Source organism: Salvelinus fontinalis, chromosome 31, assembly GCF_029448725.1.
Source record: "Salvelinus fontinalis isolate EN_2023a chromosome 31, ASM2944872v1, whole genome shotgun sequence".
In the NCBI taxonomy this organism is placed as follows: Eukaryota; Metazoa; Chordata; class Actinopteri; order Salmoniformes; family Salmonidae; genus Salvelinus; species Salvelinus fontinalis.
In genome coordinates, this window is record NC_074695.1 from 42863881 (window position 1) to 42881966 (window position 18086).

At 42.3% G+C, this 18086-nt stretch overlaps 1 protein-coding gene across 2 annotated transcripts in view; it reads left to right on the top strand.

The window, feature by feature from the left end:
- LOC129830300 (helicase ARIP4-like) overlaps window positions 1-18086 on the top strand; it is a 59277-nt gene that overhangs the window by 12514 nt on the left and 28677 nt on the right. Inside the window, exons 1-2 of one of the 2 annotated variants that reach the window (XM_055892778.1) lie at window positions 16517-16710; window positions 17218-17349. In XM_055892778.1, coding sequence (XP_055748753.1) covers window positions 16707-16710; window positions 17218-17349 — 136 coding nt within the window. In that variant the 5' untranslated portion in view covers window positions 16517-16706. Of the gene's footprint in view, window positions 1-8168; window positions 8329-16516; window positions 16711-17217; window positions 17350-18086 lie in introns of those variants that run through there. The other variant, XM_055892779.1, reaches the window with a different exon arrangement.

The window sequence follows — 18086 nt, forward strand, 5'->3', positions numbered from 1 at the left end:
GATGCTTGCCATTAGGATAGCCTATGTGATCTGGCATGACAACAAACACAACAGAGTTGTCTAAATCACAAATAGGTCTTTGACTAACTGTAACCCAAGTTAGACTGGGGGTATGTGCAATGTTTCTCATCCAGGCCCTCTGGTATCATTAAGATGTCAATTGAAGACTAACTCCTGCACTATAGTATACACCTGGGGTCTATAACGGGTCGATCGTGAGCTACCAGTCCACCTATGAGTAGCTCGCCAAACAAATCTGAAAGTACATTAAATTTTCACGTATTCCAATGCAAACCATCATTAACCCCCCCAGAAGTCCTGTATATCATGAGTATGTCATTTGTACCTATTATGTTATTTGCAAACTTCACCATGAAATGAGCAGCAGCAGTAGCCTTCAGAACGGCACATACCTCACTCGCTAGATGCACAATTAAAGGGGAATTGAGTTTCTCTACGAACAATTGTAATTTGAGAGTGAAAACCCCCTCCAAAAATCTAAAAGTGAGAACATCATTTGGGAAAATATCAACCAGAATTTGGGCGAAAAAATCACATTTTACAGGGGCCCCTTTAGAGTTGTTTATTAAACATTATTTTAACATGTGCATTGGCAGAAAATGTAGGGCACTACTGTCTCTTGTACGCTAAGGACCTGGGGAAGAGTTGCAGGGGCGTGATGAAGAGCAGAATATTCCTATTTGGAAAGCTAAAAAAGAAAAGAGTAGCTCTCATGCTAGAAAAGGTTGGATATCCCTGGTATACACAGTGTACATGGATAAACATAGGGCCTTATAAAATCCGGAATAAAGACATTTAAAACCGAATTCAACAATGTAAAAATATGTAGAAAAAAAGGAATAGGGGAAGCCCTGCTAAGGTACACAATAGTAGGTTTTGGTAGACAGAAGGTGCTCTTTTGTAAAAGGGGTAAATTGGTCATCAAAAAGGAGGACCAAGGCACTCTTCATATAATGAATTAAAATGCCATTATCTGTATGGCATGTTCAATGGAAACAAAGTTGAACCATTTTGACTTTGTTTCCGTTGAATATAAAAATGTGCATTGAACTTAATAGGAAATGTATTAAATCATTGACCTTATTAGAAAATGTAATAGTTTGCCCAAGAGAATCATAAGACATGAACAAAATGCGTTAGTGATTCGTATTTTCATGCAACTTTCTGAAACGGCACAGGAATAGCCCTGTCTGTATGTGGGCGGCGCACACGCAGGTCTACACTCTGTGTAGCTGTTAGCGGTTATGCTAATAGTAACCTTCTGGTAGAGATGGAAAGGCTTTCCCAGAAATATTCTCAATGAAATGTTAACTACAAAGTAGCTGGCAGAATGAAATCATGATTATTTGCATCAATCCAGTGGCCATTTTGTTTTGCGAACTCTGCAATCACATGAGCGCTACAGCAATACTGTAGTAACTACACCCAAAAATGGGAAATTCTTCAATTTTTCCCAGGCTTAAAAAATGGCCTCCTGATGTGGTTTAAACATTATTGTGGACTTAGAAAAACAACTAAATTGGATGTTCTAGATCAAATAAAATAAAGTGTGATTTGAGAGCCCTATTAAAAACAGTACACATACCCCTTTAGTGTAACTGGGGTTGTACTGTATGTATCCCAGTGTTTCTGTGAGGTAGGAAAGCCCTTAGACATGATTGGACTCACTGTGTCTACAGGTCTGGTCCTGTCAGTAAACAGTGTATCGTAATCCAACCCTGACACATTGTTAGCCTTGCCGTATACTTCTAGCTCTGCCTCTCTCTGCTGCCCAGTTATGCAAAGACTGTTAATTGCATTACATCACAAGGAGTGATGTATTGTTTTTCCATTACATAAGGCCAAGTCAGTGCCGTTTAAGATGAGGGAGGACAGTTTTTTTCTTTTTTCTTTGTGAGTTTGGCCTTATTTCTATTACAGCATATTGGATGACTCATTCATATTCCATTCACCTAGCTCAATGTAACAATGATAGGTTGAGGCTACTACATGATACTCACATTTTCCCTATACCCATCATGAGGTTGCTACAACCAAGCCTATGAATGAATGTTTACAATGTGGGTGCACACAGGTCGAGAGACACATTTCAGGCGACAGGCCGTGACACATGGACAGACAGTGACATTCAATACCACCTTACATACTCTTGCCTGCATCTAGCTTGATATAGGGTGCAATCATTAGTCCAACAGTTGCAAATAAGAGTTTGTATTGGACAAATTCAGATATGTTTATCCACGTTTTGCTTCCATCTAAAAAACTTTTTTTCAACAGAATCGGCAGAATGAATACACCCCTGATCACGCGTAGACACAGTTCACTTTCATAGCAGCAACGTATTCTATTGGTCAGTTTGTCGTTCTGTGCGAGGAAGAAAATAGCCTATTCCAAGCAGACTCTGGGACAGTTGTGGGGTGATATCCCAAATGAATACAACCAGTAGGCCAACTGGCTGTATTAAAAACACTTTAAAAAGCAATGAGTCTTATGCATCGGATCAGAACATTTAGCTTAAAATGTTGATGTACTATTTCGTCACATTATAAGCGCAGCAATGCACACAAGGCAGTAAGCTACGCGCAAACGTTTGTTCCACAATGCAATTAGCGGGAAACACTGTCGTAAAAGTGGTTTCTTGTGACTGAGATGAAAATATCTGTTAGAAATGTTGAAAGAGGGGATATGTAAAGATGCAACAACTAGCATGGGTTGCTAATATGACTGGGATTGTGCCTTTGGCTGCTGGACAATGAAAGAAAGTTGATTTGAAAACCAATAGAACTAGGCTACTGGTTTTTAATGTCATATGGAAGTATATCTCTTTATCAAATTGCCTTTATGTTACTATGGTCGAATTTTAATTTGACGCAATGTAAGACATGCCTCGTAATGTAAAACGTTTAGGTTTCAAACAATTAAGTATATGTTTTCAAAATACATACTGCCTCCAGCTCATTGCAAAGTGGTGTGTGTGACGCGCTGAAGCCTGCCTATCGTTGTCTATATGTACTTGAATGGCGGATGGGAAGCGCGCTTCAATAACCAGTTAAGAAATTAAAATGGTAGCTATTTTTAATCGTGGCCTTCAACAGTTAATTAACACGCGGTTGCGCTTAGAATTGTTACGCAATGATTGGGTTTATAAAAGCACGCTTCATTCCAGCAGCAACAAATGAGCAGTTTGAGAAGCTCTAGCAGCAACTCTCTTTCGCCGTCTGACAGATTTTCCGTTTACAAGCTCTGTACCAATTTAATTCCACTAAATTATGCAGATCCATAAGCATGACCGGTCAAGTGGGTTTCCATTGACTGGTATTTCCATCAATGAATAGGCAAAAAAAAACATTATTTTACAAAGGGATTTTCTTTCTTCTCCCGGACAATCGGCCGGCTCCCTGGTGTGTGTGTGTGTGCTTTGAATAATGCGCAGTGTTGCCAACTTCTCAGTAAGGAAAGTAGCTATTGGCTGTCCTAAAAGTCACTAAATGACGTCGTCGCCCAATTTGCATAATTGGCCATGTGCATGTAATTGTGATGGACGCTGTAGGAGAGAGGAATAACGTCGTGGGGGAGAGACAAAAAGTGAGTAAAAAACACCCTAAATATGTTTAGAACAACAAATGAACTTTCTTCTGTCGACTCTTGTTTATTTTTTATGTCACAATTCCAATCCTCCTCTGTAATCTGGCCTTCACACTGATCTATCTGTACATTTTTGTTATTTTTCCGTTTTTATATTATTTGGAAAGAATTCCTTACCTGAAAAGAGAACATCTGCCTAAAATAATTAGCTTGATCTTTTTAAAATATCATTAGGCGAATCATAGATAACTCCTTCTTCAGTAACGAGTTTCTGCAAAAAAATAATTGTTATCATTCCTGTATTGGAGATTCAGGAAGAATTTTGTGCATTTTTCTCCATATTCCATCAAGTTTGCTTTCGCCCCACAGGGCACATATCTACATTTTAAATGGTATTACTATTAATTTGCATATGTTTCCGTTAATTCCCATATTCCCGTTAATTCCCACGGAAAGTTTCCACCTCTGAATATTCCCCCAACTGTGCAACCCTAGCCATGACCGAGGGTATCTCGTCTGCTGCAAAGGCAGTTGATGAGCTTATTTCTCCAGTCAGTTGTTCGAATGGAGCTTAGGAATGTGTTCATGTTCTCAAATGTCATTGAAATGGCAGCAGCGGTATGAGAACCAGCACATTCCTGAACATGCAATACAGCTTTCCTCAGTACCAAATCCGCGTCGACCCACTGTGCTGTCAGACTCAGCACGCTCATGGGGCTGACATCGCTGGTCCAAATATCAGTCATGAAGCTAATTGCAGTGACACCCATAGCAAGTAGCTCATGGATATGCGTTTCAACAATACTGTGTAACTCCGGTAGGACATCATCTGAAAAATAGAGCCTACTTGGTAGTGTGTACCGATGCTCGACCAGTCGACAAAAGCGAACATCATCCACGACAGAACGGTTGATTGTTAAGGGCAATGAATTCCATTATCTTGGTGTTAATGTTTTTCGCCTGCGAGTTCTCGCTGAAATGTTCTTGCTCTTTCAAATGACTGCTCGACTTTAACTTGTTTAGTTGTTGGATGTGTGCGCTTAGTATTTTTCTGCTTTAGTTCTGTGTAGCTCTAGTTCTGTGTTACATTGTTAGCTAATATAGGCCAATACCGATATATCGTGCATCCCTAAACTAAATCATCTGACCTAGATATTTTTGGGGGGCCAAGTTTAAGGAGCTCTTTTAGCACCTCAGAATCAGTGACCGCCTGCAGGAAGAAACTGTGTAGCAGGGCAGGGGGAAAAAGAGGGAGGAGCATCAGGGCTAGTTGCATTAGAAGGGCTGGGAAATTAGGAAATGTTGCTGGCAAGGAGGCATGGCTGTGTCATAGTTATCCTGACTTAATGAAGTGTCGATTAAAGAGCTCAGCCATACGCTCCTTGTCAGTAACAACAAATTATCAACATTAAGGGACATGGGCAGCTGTGAGGAGGATTTATTCTCCAGGTCTTTCACCATTTTCCAGAACTTCTTGGGGTTAGACCCACAGAGACAGAACTGCTCCTTAAAGTAACACACTTTGGCCTTCCAGATAGCCTGAGTGCACTTATTTCTCATTTTTGCCTGAACAAGAGCCAGTCAAGAAACGGTGATCACTAAGGTCATTACAGAAAACACCGGACTGATGCCTATCAGGATTATTGTGGGACTGATAGCAATCTGAGAGATTTAGGGAGTCCCATTGTTTTAAGACTTGATCAGGGGGTTTAAGCATGTCCCAGTTTAGGTCACCTAGCAGGACATATTCAGACTTAGTGTAAGGGGCCAGGTGAGAGCTTAGAGCACCGGCCTGTATGGTACAGGCCGGTGCTGATGGTGGATGATAACATCCAGCAACAGTCAACAAAGAGCTATCTGAAAGCTTAATTCTTAAAACCAGCAAATTAAATAGTTATGTAAGCAGCCAGGAGGCAGCCAGAGAGACTGGTAGTACTGAGACTGAAGAGGGGGAAATGAGAATCAGGAGGAATCAGTGGTGCTGGAGATGAAGTTCAGAGGAGAGTGGAGATGGCTGATCACTGGAGGGTCCTCCTAACCACTGGTGAGAGAAAAGGGGGTGGAATGAGAGAGGGAAAGATGGAGGAAGAGAGAGGTGTTGGAGGAGAGAAGGGGGGGGGGGGCTGGAGAAAAAATAAAGACAACAGGGTTGGGGTATGAATGATCCCCTGCACCTTACCTCTGATCCACCCTCTTGGAAGGAGTCCACCATGTTCCCCTGATGAAACCCAGGGACTCCTCAGTGACTGTTGTTTATTGGAAACATTGAAGATGGGAGGAGATGTTTGGTTGTTGATATAGGCACGTGTGATAATGAAGTCAATGTTTTATGTAGAGCCCAACCTATGTTTTTTGGGGGGTCCGATCAGTGCTTGATTTGGTCTAAAATAGGTGCTGGCACTCATTTTGGATGCCGGTACTGTTTTATATTTTGGTGCAGTAACTGCACAACACTTTTGAGATATTTTATTAGAGGTCCAGGAACTCAAGCAGTAGAAAATTTGAGGTGCCGGTACTCAGTTCCGGTGAGCTCCTGCCAAAGTCTAGCACTGGGTCCGATTCTGATTTTTTTTGGGTGGGAACAACTTCCCGATACCGATATATCTGCCGATATACTGTTTTACAGTAGGGGAAATAAAAGTGTAACTTGTCCACAAAAGTTCTCAAATTGCCATACACAAGCAATTGTCCAAGAAATATAGTGCCTTGCAAAAGTATTCATCCCCCTTGGCAGATTTCCTATTTTGTTGCATTACAACCTGTAATTTAAATTGATTTTTATTTGGATTTCATGTAAAGAACAATAGGCCAAATTGATGAAGTGAAATGAAAAAAAAATACTTTTTTTTTTTATTATTGAAATGTGGTGCGTGCATATGTATTCACCCCCTTTGCTATGAAGTCCCTAAATAAGATCTTGTGCAACCAATTACCTTCAGAAGTCACATAATTAATTAAACAAAGTTCACCTGTGTGAAATCTGTGTCACATGATCTCAGTGTATATATATATATATACACCTGTTCTGAACGGCCCTAAAGTCTGCAACACCTCTAAGCAAGGGGCACCACCAAACAAGTGGCACCATGAAGACCAAGGAGCTCTCCAAACTGGTCAGGGACAAAGTTGTGGAGAAGTACAGATCAGGGTTAGGTTATAACAAATATCAAACTTTGAACATCCCACGGAGGGCCATTAAATCCATTATTAAAAAATGGATAGAATATGGCACCACAACAAACCTGCCAAGCGAGGGTAGCCCACCAAAACTCACGGACCACGCTAGGAGGGCATTAATCAGAGGAAATAAAGAGGCCAAAGATAACCCTGAAGACGCTGCAACGCTTCACAGCGGAGATTGGAGTGTCCGTCCATAGGACGACTTTAAGCCATACACTCCACAGAGTTGGCCATAAAGTCATTGCTTAAAGAAAAAAATAAGCAAACACGTTTGGTGTTTGACAAAAGGCATGTGGCATGTCCCCAAACATATGGAAGAAGGTACTCTGGTCAGATGAGACTAAAACTGAGCTTTTTTGGCCATCAAGGAAAACGCTATGTCTGGCGCAAATCCAACACCTCTCATCAACCCGAGAACACCATCCCCAGCGAAGCATGGTGGTGGTAGCATCATGCTGTGGGGATGTTTTTTCATTGGCAGGGACTGGGAAACTGGTCAGAATTTAAGGAATGATGGATGGTGCTAATACATAAAAATTCTTGAGGGAGAGATTTGAGACCGGGACGGAGGTTCACCTTCCAGCGGGACAATGACCCTAAGCATACTTCTAAAGTAACACTCAAGTGGTTTAAGGGGAAACATTTAAGTGTCTTGGAATGGCCTAGTCAAAGCCCAGACCTCAATCCAATTGAGAATCTGTGATATGACTTAAAGATTGCTGTACACCAGCGGAACCCCAATGTGCCAAGCTTAGAGAGACATACCCCGAGAGACTTGCAGCTGTAATTGCTGCAAAAGGTGGCTCTACAAAGTATTGACTTTGGGGGGTGAATAGTTATGCACTCAAGTTTTCTGTTTTTTTGTCTTATTTCTTGTTTGTTTCACAAAAAATATTTTGCATCTTCAAAGTGTTGTGTAAATCAAATTATACAAAGTCCCCAAAAAATCTATTTTAATTCCAGGTTGTAAGGCAACAAAATAGGAAAAATGCCAAGGGGGTGAATACTTTCGCAAGCCACTGTAGCCACTGCTTCAAATGTGGATTTCTTACATTGTGACAATGACAAGTTTTCAGATAGCATGAGATTCCATTTTTTTTAACCAATATTCAATAAAAAGGATTTATCGGCAGATGGTATCAGTGAAATGATGCATCGGTCGGACTCTAGTTTCAATGGTATAGTCAGACTGCTTTGAGTTATGCATTGGCAATTCTGAATGTTATCAGTTATCTCTCTGCGAGATTGTTAAGGTAGTGTTTGTGTTCAATTTTTATTTTTATTTTTTGCACTGCAAGACATAGAACAAAAATCGAATAACTGTAGGCTACATTTTTTTATGCAAAAGCAGTGTCCAAATAAGAAGTGTGTGTGTGTTGCAGATGGCCTGTGTGTGTGTGTGAGGATGCCAAGGTAATGCCCCCGGGTGACTGAGGGACACCATGTCTGACGAGGAGACCTCGGGGAGACACATGGAGCCCCACTGCCTCAACAGTAAGGAGGAGGATGAGAATGATGGAGAGGATGAAGATGATGTCCCCGGTAGGTGGAAACTGAAAGACACACACGCATACTAAAAAATGTTGTGTAAATAAATTCCATGAGTAGAGATGATATGATTCCAACTAAGATGCCTATACAACGGGTTATAATGGGAGGAAAATACTTGTCATTGAAGAGGTGCAAGTGACCAGGAGTGATATTGAACTGATTTAATGAAAGTTGTTTGAAAACCTGCAGTCATATCTTCTCAGTGGTGTGCGTCCGTGTGTTCCCCTTTCTTATTGTCTGTACCTGGCAGCATTTACACAGATTTTCGGGGTAGTCTTTGGTAGCATGACTTTACAGGAGATGAATCCTCTCTAAACTCTGCTCTGCTTCAAGAGGGGTCGGGTGGTTAGACAAACGTGTTACTTTTTCATAAGTTATCATACCATCTGGTAGTGCATGTCTTGACTGCATCAAGTCGATGTAAAGACGCTAGTTACGATAGCCAGCTAGCAAGGCTATTTTGGGCTATTGGTGCGCTCCCTTAGCGCAGCAGCAATCTGGTAATTACAAGGCTATCAGTCTGCCCGAGAGGCATTGCACAAAACAAATTAGAAAGCGATTGGATCATGTTCAACCAATCCGAAAACAAGCCACAGCACCGCATTTTGCGGAAGTTAAACAAAGACTAGCCCCCTTTCCAGAGAAGTGCACATCGAGCACCAGGACAAAAACATGTTAGCTAACGTAGCTAGCTACTTACTACTAACTGCCTTGGCTTGAGTAAAGAAATGCCGACTGAACTGAAGCCTGTCAACAACAGTGCTTTGTGTTTGTCATCAACAAAACCAACCCTGGTTGGTTTGGCGAAACGTTGAGGGCTCTATCTTCCGATCTTCACCAGACTGAATCCTTGTAGCGAAACAGTGAATCCCAAACCACCCCCTCGCCCCTACCAACTCGCTCGGAGGGTCCTCCGTTGGCACGTGTTGCTAACGGAACTCAGAGGGTGACTTCCAGAAAGTGACGAGGGGATCAATAAATCCTCCAACTTCGGGACATACTTGTGTCTTGAATGAGGCAATTCAATAGGTAATAAAACAAACGTGAATATCAAATGAACAAATTCCCAGTTTTACAAGATACAGTGCATTCGGAAAGTATTCAGACCCCTTGGCTTTTTCCACATTTTGTTACATTACAGCCTTATTCTACAATGGATTTAAATAAATACAAATATATCTACACACAATAACCCATAATGACAAAGTGAAAACAGGTTTTTAGAATTTTTGGCAAATGTATTAAAAACATATTTTTTTTGCCTTATTTACATAAGTATTCAGACCCTTTGCTATGATACTTGAAATTGAGCTCAGGTGCATCATGTTTCCATTGATCATCCTTGAGATGTTTCTAGAACTTGATTGGAGTCCAGCTGTGGTAAATTCAATTGATTTGGACATCTTCCATTTCAGAATGATGGAGGCCACTGTGGTGTTGGACCTTCATTGCTGCACAAATGTTTTGGTTCCTTTCCTTAGATCGGTGCCTCAACAGAATCCTGTCTGGGAGCTCTACGGACAATTCCTTCAACCTCATGGCTTGGTTTTTGCTCTGACATGAACTGTCAACTGTGGGACCTTATATAGACAGGTGTGTGCCTTTCCAAATCATGTCCAATCAATGAAATATTCCACGGGTGGACTCTAATGAAGTTGTAGAAGCATCTCAAGGATGATCAATGGAAACAGGATGCACCTGAGCTCAATTTCGAGTCTCATAGCAAAGGGTCTGAATACTTACGTAAATAAGGAATTTCTGTTTTTTTATTTTGAATACATTTGCAAACATTTCTAAAAACCTGTTTTTGCTTTATTATGGGGTGTTGGTTGTAGATTGATGGATAATGTAATTTAATCCATTTTAGAATACGGCTGTAACGTAACAATGTGGGAAAAGGCAAGGGGTCTGAATACTTTCTGAATGCACTGTATGTAGCAATGTCACGTTTATTTAATTCAGGAAAAGCCTTTTCATCGTTTAAAAAATACATATATACTCTGGCAAGTAATCAAAGTCGAATACTAACATCTACATTTGGATATTCTCTTAATTAATTCACCGTGCTCATACCTATGAGAGAGAGGGTAGGGTGTCCAATGAAATATTCATATTTTGACCAATGGGTAAAATAGGTAAAAACCAATGGTCCAAACCTCATGTCTTTGTCATAATCCATTCAAATGTTATTGGAGTTTTGACCCTTGTATGATGGCTCAAATTCAGGTGACTAAATCAATGGAGGCCAGAGAGAAAAAAGTGGTTAAACTGAAGGAAATTTGCCCAGCTAGGCTGGATGCTGTGCGAGAATAAAGGCTACCTTACAGGCTCATGGAAAATGGAAAACATGTCAAATCCTAAAAGTTCCTGCGAGAAAGCTGCACCGCTCTGTCAACAGCTCGGTGCTTATTGTCGCATGAATTAGGTTACGAAATCTGACCTTTTGGATATACTGGTAATGCACTGTTAGAAAGACCCCACTGAAAGTTTCAGACCGTGAATAATCATATTTGTCTTGTTTGAATGCATTTTAAACATCAGTAAGTTGAATTTCATCACCAAAGCGCAATTTCACCCACTCTGGGCAGTTATTTCCCTCTCCTACCCTCTCTGTGCTGCTCACTCCCTGGGTTGTGGTGACATTCACACGGCCGTTTTTGTCTATGTCACTGTGACACTGCGTTATGAGAGACAGCCCTCCTCCCATTCTCTTTGTGTCTGCGCAGCTACGCCTCATTCAGCCGTACAGACCAGCTCTACTGCGGCGCGCGGGCGCGCACACACACACACAGCGACCTTAAGCATCAGGGTTAGGTTTAATAATAGAGTTTGTCTGTGTGTTCTGTTCTTTGTCATGTTTTGTTTTAGAAATAGTTGGTTCACAGTCAGGAAAATGGATTGCCCTCAACATTAGGACTGGGAATCTCCAGGGACCTCACCATACGATATTTCACGATACTTCGGTGCTCATACGATGTGTATTTCTGTTCTTTACTGTGATTATATTGTGATTCGAGGTAGTAAACATACCGCTCACCATATGTCTGCTGCAGAGAGACCAGAACATGAGAGAACAAATTTTGATCAGTCAGGGAAATAAGTGCTGAAAACGAAAAAGAAGACTGAGAACAAACTATGAAGGGAAAATACTGGAGGTTTGGTGCAGTATTCCCAACTAGCGCAAACATATCCCGATATGTAACTATTAAAAAAAAGATAAAAATATGCCCCCCATAACTACTCAACATGTAGGCCAGCTACTGTACTTTAGCTCTGCTCAGTGTCTGGACTTATGCACTCTCGCACTCCTACTTACTCTGACACACATACGTCAGACATATGTACACATTACGTAACCCTACTCCCCGTCTGTGCTCTATGCCCCAGCCTGTCTAGGTGTTAACATATTAACGTATTGCTGTAGGATTAAGGTCACTAGTACCAACGGCAGGCCCGGTGAAGTGAGGATCACTCCCTCCCTCTACCATCTCCATACTAACTCTGTCTAATTTCCTTTTATTCCTGTCTTTTGGCTACCAGATATCTATCCATATAGCCGCAAGCAGGTGATGCACTGATCCATCAGCTTCGACACGACAACATGACATTCAACGTGCTTAGGGTTGAGTAATTCTACTTACATCCCCCAAATTCCCATGTTTGTCCTGAAATCCTGGTCGGAGGATTCCAGATTTCCTGCTTATTCCTACTTGATTCCGGGAATCTTCCAATTGGGATTTCTGGAAAAACTCTGACTTTTGGGAAAGTTAACCAGAATTTTGGAACCCTAAACATGATTCAGTAGAGTTGTTTTATTGTGGCTTCTAGTCAGTGTAGTGCAGAAATACACTTTCAGGACACACCTTAAAAAGTGATTGGTGCCATTTTGAAAACAGAATTGCTTGTGTTTAAACATTTTTAAAAAATCCTGGAAAAATCACTGGTATACCGTGAAGGTCTCCAAGCCGCAGGCAAGGTTCTTGACCTCGTTCATAACATATCATGTACCCTGAGGTCGGCACAGTCTCTTTCTTTAACTAAATATGAAAACGTTCTCAAAATAGCCTTCTGAGCCACATGATATATGTATCAACTATCATGTTGCCATTTAGCTGTATGAGCCTGGGAATTGGGCCTATTTTTCCTATCAAGTCAAATAAAATTCCACACCATCTTTAGTATTTTGGTATTTTATTAGGATAACTATTAGCTGTTGCAAAAGCAGCAGCTAATCTTCCTGGGGTCCACACAGAACATGAAGCATGACATAATACTCAACATTAATAGACAAGAATAGCTCAGAATAGGACAGAAAAACATATTTGTTTTTAAAGGCACACACAGCCTACATATCAATACATACACACAAACTATCTAGGTGAAATAGGGGAGAGGCGTTGTGTCGTGAGGTGTTGCTTTATCTGTTTATTTGAGCAATATGAGATGGAACCAGAGTTCTATGCAATAATGGCTCTATATAATACTCTACGCTTTCTTTAAATTGTTTTGGAATTTTGGACTGTGAAAAGACCGCTGGTGGCATGTCTGGTGGGGTAAGTGTGTGTGTCAGAGCTGTGTGTAAGTTGACTGCAAACAATTTGGGATTTTCAACACATTCATGTTTCTTTTAAAAAGTGACACAGTCAGTCTCTCCTCAACTCTGAGCCAAGAGAGACTGGCATGCATAGTATTTATATCAGCCCTCTGATTACAATGAAGAACAAGACGTACTGCTCTGTTCTGGACCAGCTGCAGCTTAACTAGGTCTTTCCTTGCCGCACTGGACCACACGACTGGACAATAATGAAGATTAGACAACTAGAGCCTGCAGAACTTGCTTTTTGGTGTGTGGTGTCAAAAAAGCAGAGCGTCACTTACAAGTACACCACTTACAAGCAGTCCAACATGTGTTGATGATATCTATCTTAGACCATGAAAGATGGCGCATCACAGAGAACATGGTGTCTTTTGGGGCCATGTAACTAACGTGACAGATTTCCTGTTATGTTCTTTTTGTGCCAACGCGCACACACACACACACACACACAGAGGGAGCTTAATGCATGTGTTTGTCATAATTGGGGCAGCAACAGTCTGTATGTTACCATTTGACTCATGCATGCTGGCCAATTAACTGTTCGTTCTCCTATGTTACTTGAATGAGCATATTTAATCTGGGCTCTGAAGTGTATTTTGTGCTCTTTCTCCCTCCCCTCCCTCCTTCCTTTCCTCTCTCTCGGGTAATAGTCACAGAGCACCGTCACCCATGCCACCCGCTCTCTGCGCTTTTACTGTCGCCATAACAACCGGAGCCTGGGCGCTCTCCCCCCCCCCCCCCCTTTCTCTTTCTCAAAGTCGTGAGCATACTTGTTTTTCTCCCTCTCTCTGTATCCCTGTTTTGTCTTCTTGACCAACCCTTTTGCTACGATACCTTCACGACGCTCCCACGGGAAGTTCCGTTCCCACTTCTCTCCTCTTTCTTTCCTTCCATCCCTCTCCCCGTCTGTCTTTAGTTCCCTTGTGTTGGTGTGAGAGCTCAGCTCTGTGAGATGTGCCCATTTCCCCCTGTGCTGTGGCCCTCTTTCCCTCTCTGTGTACCCTGAACCCTGTCCCCCAGAATGTTTTATGCAACCAGGCCCGGCTCCCATAGTTTTAAATGTTTTTCACTGCCTACTCACCCAGCTGAGACATACAGTTCAAAACAACAACAGCCACACATTAAGGAAGTGGAAATGTACAGGTAGGGTGGCAGCGGAGGTCAGACAGACACAAAAGGTTTGCCAGAAACAAAGTATAAGAGTGACTGTCTGTGTGAAGCAGGAGGACAGGCTGCAGGCATGGAGGGAGAGGAGCAAACGAGCAGGGTGTACAGGCATCCCCACCCCCTGGTTCCTGTGGAGTAGCACAGAGCTGCAGCATATGCACCACAGTCCAGTGAACAACAGGAGCCGTTGGTTAAACTTTTGAAACAAATAGTCGAGGGTGGCTGAGAGCAGCTGACAATATCCTGTTGACGAGACTAGACCAGGCGGAGGCTCTGTACAAGGTCAAGGGTGTGTGTTCACGTGTTTTATATATATTGTGAGGCCATGGATGTGCAAATTGTTCAGACAAGCGCACACACGTGTAAGTCCTCTGCATTATTTGGTGGCAGATTTTGTTTTATTTAAATGCCCCAAAAGACACTTTCACAAGCACTAGTTGGGCTTTTCATAATTGAATAATTGAATTCATAACTAGTTTGGGTCAGGTTGTGTGTGAGAGACCTGGATACTGGGTGAGCAGAGCAGATGGGAACAAGAGGGATGGGGGACTGGAGACACAGCTGGGCCTGGGGATAACTTAATGATTGAACAGACTGGCAGGGCAGGTACTACAAAGGCTGTGTCAGCTGTCACTGTCACGAAATAGCTGCTCCCCATCAAAGAATACAGCTGTTTTATGTGTGTGTTCGATGTTTTGCACTTGTGTTCAGGGCTCTAAATTAAACAATTTCATTGGTAGCAGTGGTTCTCCCAATTTATAAAAGTTAGGAGCACGACATAACATTTAGCAGCACCAGAAAATGTTGTTTTAATCGATTGAGGAATATCCTAATTGTACCTATAGCTACTTCTGAGGCACATGCTGTGCTCTAGAAACTAATAAGTGACCCTGTAAATATATTTTATTATATCACGCTAAAATGTTGACGCAAATACCAGACATTTGTGGAATATTAGGTTTCTACATAGTGCTTTTCACAATCTACCATAAAATGTTAGTCTCTTTAAGAACATTGTTAGTAAGTGAAGACATGCGAGATATCTGTTATTCATTCATTGCAATGATCATTGATCTCCTAGAGAAGCTATCCCTTTTCCTTTCTTTCTGTGCCCCCAAACGTTCGGATGTAGCCTCCTAGTAAAGTTACCAGGTCGTTAGTTAGCTAGCTATTGAGGTAACGTGACTGAACAAGGCGTAAACAAATGGCCCATGGAAAAATGTAATATGGCCAGCCAATCTGCCGTAGAAAGAAGAAAATGTTGCGTCTGTAATACGGGTCATATCTTTTGAACTGTGTGTTAGAAACAAGCCGTTCTCGCTGTAGTAATGGTACAACCATGATGCTAATGACTAAGCGCATTGTTTTCCTTCTCTAAGGTACGGTAGGGAGAAGCCTAATCGTTACTATTATTATGTCGTGCTCCTACATGACAATTCCAAGTTGTAGAGCAAAATATTTAGGTGCGAATGCAATCCAAAATGGTCCCACTTTAGAGCCCTGTTACACGCACGTGTGTGTGTGTGGTTCTTTAGTGTGTCTGTTGCTGGAAATAGTCGGGAAGTATGTTTTGTACAGCAGTAAACAAATCCAGCACGTTTTGTCCCTGCTTTCCTGTTGCTATGTCACTCAACGGGTACATTCTGACTTGGATTGAAATGTTGTTTATCAGTGTCAATTACTCAGTCCATGCCTCCCTTTCATTTGCTGAGACTGAGTATGTAAACAGAGAGAAATGTGAGCTAAAAGACTTGAGAAAAGTAAAGGCGTGTCTATGGAAATGTGTGTTAGTGTTGCGAAGTTGAGCATGGGGGAAACGGCCTACTCTTTGGGATGAGAGGAAATACACTCAAAAACAATTTGGGTATTTTTTTACCATTAGTCCACTGTTGATACAGTCCCAACGTGTTTTGCATGTAAGCGGTCAAGTTTTCAAGATATTGGACTTACAAGATGGTGTCACCAGCCACATCATATGAAAATAACAAAAGCTCGTTTTTGAGTGATGTAATATCAAGCTAGCAACCTTCACAGGGCTGGTTCTACCTTTTCTTTCCTCTCCTCCCTCCCTCCCTCTTGTTTCTAGCTCTTTCTTCCACAAAGTGGGGAGGGGAGTGTAAAGATGTGGGTTGCTGTATGCAGCCTCCACACGTGTGTTTTGTAAATTGATCTGGGTAAGCTGGATGGGTGTGTGTGTTTAAAAGGGTCCCGTGATCGAAGTCCGCTGCATTGTTTTGAACGTCCCCTTTTCTTTCCTCATTCCCTCGTTCCCCCTGTCCGAATGAACTCTCTTACCTCTGTTACCTAAGGCAGCCTTGCTAAGGGGGAGGTGTCTGCTGACGACATACTGACGCTACCGGTGGAAGGGGGGTTTGTGACTGGCAGTCATGGCCGGGCTGCTTTCAGCGCCTCACCGTTTTATAATGGTCCCAATAGCCTTCTGTCCTTTGTGGCGGTGGCCCTGGTTACAGAACCATGCTCTCTATTCTTTGTGAGACTGGGGCAGCATGGCAGAGTAGAGCTGACACGGATACTCTGGCTTGACAAGAGGACAGACATGAAACCCATTCCAGAGTAGGAGTATATCATCGTTCATACAGAGGTGATGGGTAAGTGTCTAAATCCTGAGTAAGGGTGAATCTGGCTCTAGTAAGAGCTGAATGGCAGTGGAGAGAGGTTTTATCATATTGTCAGGCTTCGGTATACTTTTTATGTTAACTACTTAGTCTTTGAGAGTTTGTCTTAGCTTGAGCATCTTTTGAAATTTCTTTCCATCCTTCAATAGTCTATATGTGCGTACATAGACCCCCCCCCCCCCCCCCCCCCCATAGGGGCCCCGGGCTCCAGCATGAGAGCTTATGTAAGGAGTTTTTAGTAGTTTCCTGGTTGCTGTGAGCCTGACTCACAACTCGCATTACCAGCCGCTCACGGGTTCAGTAAGTCAGTCAGTAGGAAAAACATCTCATCAGATAAAAGGATAGAGATAAAGGTAAACAAGAAGATAGGTTCTGCCTTACAGCTTTGAGGCAGACTTTTTCAACTAGAGGAAGTGTGTTAGTGAGTTTGGGAGCAGACAGTGGTACTCGGACTTAGACCACCTATTTCCTCACCATCAGAGCAGGGGAACGGAGAGGGAGACTGCTCAGAGAGGGGCAAACTGCACGCCCTCTACACGCTTTCTGGACACCCCACACACCACTCACGGAGACTAAGCATGCTGCTGCTGGAAGAGTCGGAGACCTTTACAGGTAGGTGATCCCCTGAACCCCGCTGCCACTGTGATCCCCTGAACCCCGCTTCTCTGTGCGAGCGTCACCCTTATGAGCGCAGCACGTTGGGGTGATGTCTGAGGAGGACACTTGGAATGAATAAATGATGACCGGAAAAAGAGGTGTGGATGGATTATTTGTTGTGAGTGAGAGATGGTGATGATTTAACAAGGGTGTTTTTACATTGTGGTTATTACTGTGTGTGAATTGGAGTTGTTTTGTAAGTGTGCGCAACAGCGTTGTGTAACGCTCCCAGTTATGCATTAGTTTGACACCCGCTAGTCTTTCTTTCTCTTCACTCTCATATTGTTCCCTGTTGGGGAGCATTCTGTTTGTTTGATCTGGGGGCTATTTGATTGACTGTTTCTATGGTAACCTAAGCAAGTGGGAGGATTAGTGTTAGATTAAACTAGTAGTAGTCTGGCTGGGTGCAGCATTAGGAGCAACATATGGTCAACTACAACAACCATGTTTTTATACACGACAGCCCACATCATACAGGGATGTGGCCACATTGTTTCTGTAAGATTGTGATTACTGGTAGCCTGTGGTTCGGTCTCGTTATCCTCTTCTTTCTGTCCATTCCTCTGGTTTTGGTAGTTGATTGGATGGACAGTTGTGTTGTGATCCCAGTGGGGTCCACCTCTAGATGGTCATGGGGGAATTTTTTATTAGGGTATGTACGTTTAAACGAACTTGGGATCATTAACGTGGAG